Source organism: Neoarius graeffei, chromosome 16 (genome assembly GCF_027579695.1).
Source record: "Neoarius graeffei isolate fNeoGra1 chromosome 16, fNeoGra1.pri, whole genome shotgun sequence".
Lineage (NCBI taxonomy): Eukaryota > Metazoa > Chordata > Actinopteri > Siluriformes > Ariidae > Neoarius > Neoarius graeffei.
Genome location: NC_083584.1, coordinates 1,043,521 through 1,046,100, shown reverse-complemented (window position 1 = coordinate 1,046,100; position 2,580 = coordinate 1,043,521). Strand labels below are relative to the sequence as shown.

The 2,580-nt window shown below is 37.1% G+C and overlaps 1 protein-coding gene across 1 annotated transcript; it reads left to right on the top strand.

Moving 5' to 3' along the window:
* The first annotated feature begins 518 nt into the window (after positions 1-518).
* Positions 519-1,459, top strand: LOC132901011 (olfactory receptor 6N2-like). The gene is given in 2 exon segments (XM_060943427.1): positions 519-600; positions 603-1,459. Coding segments are annotated over 2 exon segments (939 nt in total).
* The last annotated feature ends 1,121 nt before the right edge of the window (positions 1,460-2,580 follow it).

Sequence of the window (2,580 nt, the reverse complement as noted above, 5' to 3'; positions counted from 1 at the left end):
TCACTTATTGGCTTCAGCCACCTGTTCCAAGCATTGATCCATGTGATCTTATACCTGCTGTCTCTGCTGGAACCTGTCATTGTGAAAGTTGGACTGCATGCTTGGCTGCCAGCACTTAGTGCTGAGCAGCTCATGTGGTCTGTGCTGAAAACGGTTGTAATCCTAATTGATCTAAGTGTAGTCATACCAGATAGATGCTGGGTAAAGCTAGGTTACTATTTACATGAAGCAGTGATCAGTCCCTAACTATCAGTATTAAAGATGATAAGAAACAAGGTTTTGCTCATTTAAACCACTGAAATTATTGATTAGCCAGATGTATGATAGCAGAGGGCTGGAAGGAGGCAGGAATTTCCTTTAAGATGCTCTCAGCAAATCACTAAGGACTGTGAGCCTGGATGGGAAAATATAAAGGTCCATGAAGTCGACTTCATCACCACAGCTGTGGTTTATCTTTGTCGACACACTGCTCTCCGAATGACTGCTGTAAAATCACATGGAGTACTTTTCAGAAATTAATGGATTATTTTACCAATTTGACATATTTATCACTGGAGGGACATGTTGAATTAGAGAATTACAGATATATTTATTTTATATTGACAGTGTCTATATGATGATTATCTGCTTTAACACTGTCATCATTTTTGTCATATTCAAAAAGAAACGTTTTCATGAGCCCATGTACATCTTCATCGCTGCTTTGCTTTGTAATTCTCTCTTTGGATCGACAGCTCTTTATCCTAAACTGCTCATTGATTTACTGTCTGAAAAACAAACTGTATCTTATAATGTGTGTTTAATTCAGGCATTTTGTTTGTACACATATGGTACATCAGAGTTCACACTGTTATCAGCGATGGCCTATGACAGATATGTGTCCATCTGTAATCCATTATTATATGCAAATGTTGTAAAAATGTCCACTGTCGGAAAGCTCTTATTTTTATCATGGTTTTTGTCTTGTTGTGAAATTGGTGGTGGTGTTATTCTCGCATCCCAACTTCCACTGTGTAAATTTAATTTGAACAGAATATACTGTGATAATTTTTCAATTGTGAAATTAAGCTGTAAAGAAACATCTCTTAATAACATATATGGACTTTTTATTTTTGTCATTGCTCTGTTTCTTCCAGTAATCTTCATACTTTACTCTTATGCCAGGATACTCACTGTGTGTTTAAAGAATTCTAAAGATTTCAGAAGAAAAGCTTTACAGACATGTTTACCACATCTTCTCATTTTTATTAATTTTTCTGTCAACTCAAGTTTTGAAATTATAAATAACAGACTAGAATCAAAACAAATTCCCCACATTATGACCATGATCCTGTCACTTGAATATGTACTTATTCCTCCTGTCTTTAATCCTGTCATATATGGATTAAAACTGCAGGAGATTTATAATGATGTTAAGAAAATATTTCAATGTCAAAAAAGAGATCAAGTTTCTTTTTAGATACTTCCTTTTCTCTTGTGATTGAGATTTTATTAGAATGATGTATCTATGATGAACACCAAAGTTAAACCATGACTAATATTCTTATTTTCACTGTAATGAAACCTCTGCCAGAATTTCAGGTCAAATAGTCTTTGTGTGTCAGTAAATATTTTACATATAATATATGTATCTCACAAAAGTAATTCCATTCAATAACTGATGTTAACAGGGCGGCACGGTGGTGTAGTGGTTAGCGCTGTCGCCTCACAGCAAGAAGGTCCTGGGTTCGAGCCCCGTGGCCGGCGAGGGCCTTTCTGTGTGGAGTTTGCATGTTCTCCCCGTGTCCGCGTGGGTTTCCTCTGGGTGCTCCGGTTTCCCCCACAGTCCAAAGACATGCAGGTTAGGTTAACTGGTGACTCTAAATTGAGCGTAGGTGTGAATGTGAGTGTGAATGGTTGTCTGTGTCTATGTGTCAGCCCTGTGATGACCTGGCGACTTGTCCAGGGTGAACCCCGCCTTCCGCCCGTAGTCGGCTGGGATAGGATCCAGCTCGCCTGCGACCCTGTAGAACAGGATAAAGCGGCTACAGATAATGAGATGAACTGATGTTAACTGTTCTCCTGTGTTCCCCTGACCAACCAAGGAATCCCACTGACAAGACTATCAAGCCCCAAGCATTATGTAATTATTGTAAAAATTTATTGTAAAAATGTCCACTCATTATTTCATCATGGATTTTTTGCTATGATGTTAGTTTATCTGTTACAATGACATCCTGACTTCAGCTGTCTAAATATAAATTAAACAGAATATGCTGTCACAATTACTCAGTTGTTAAATTATGCTAGTGGGAAACATCTCTGAATAACCCATTTGGCTTTTTATTTTCAACATTTTGGCATTTCCTTGAGTGTTTTTCATTATCTAATGTATCAGGAAACTCGCTGTCTGTTGAAAGAATTAGAATGATCTCAGAAGAAAAGCTCTTCAGCCCTGTTTACCACATCTTCTGATGTTCATCAACTCATTTGGCAATGCCTGTTTTAAAATAATAAAAAGAGATGAATATTAAAACTAATTCCCTTCATTCTTATCTTCAGTCTGTCAATTATTCCTTTGATTATTCCTAATCTAATTAG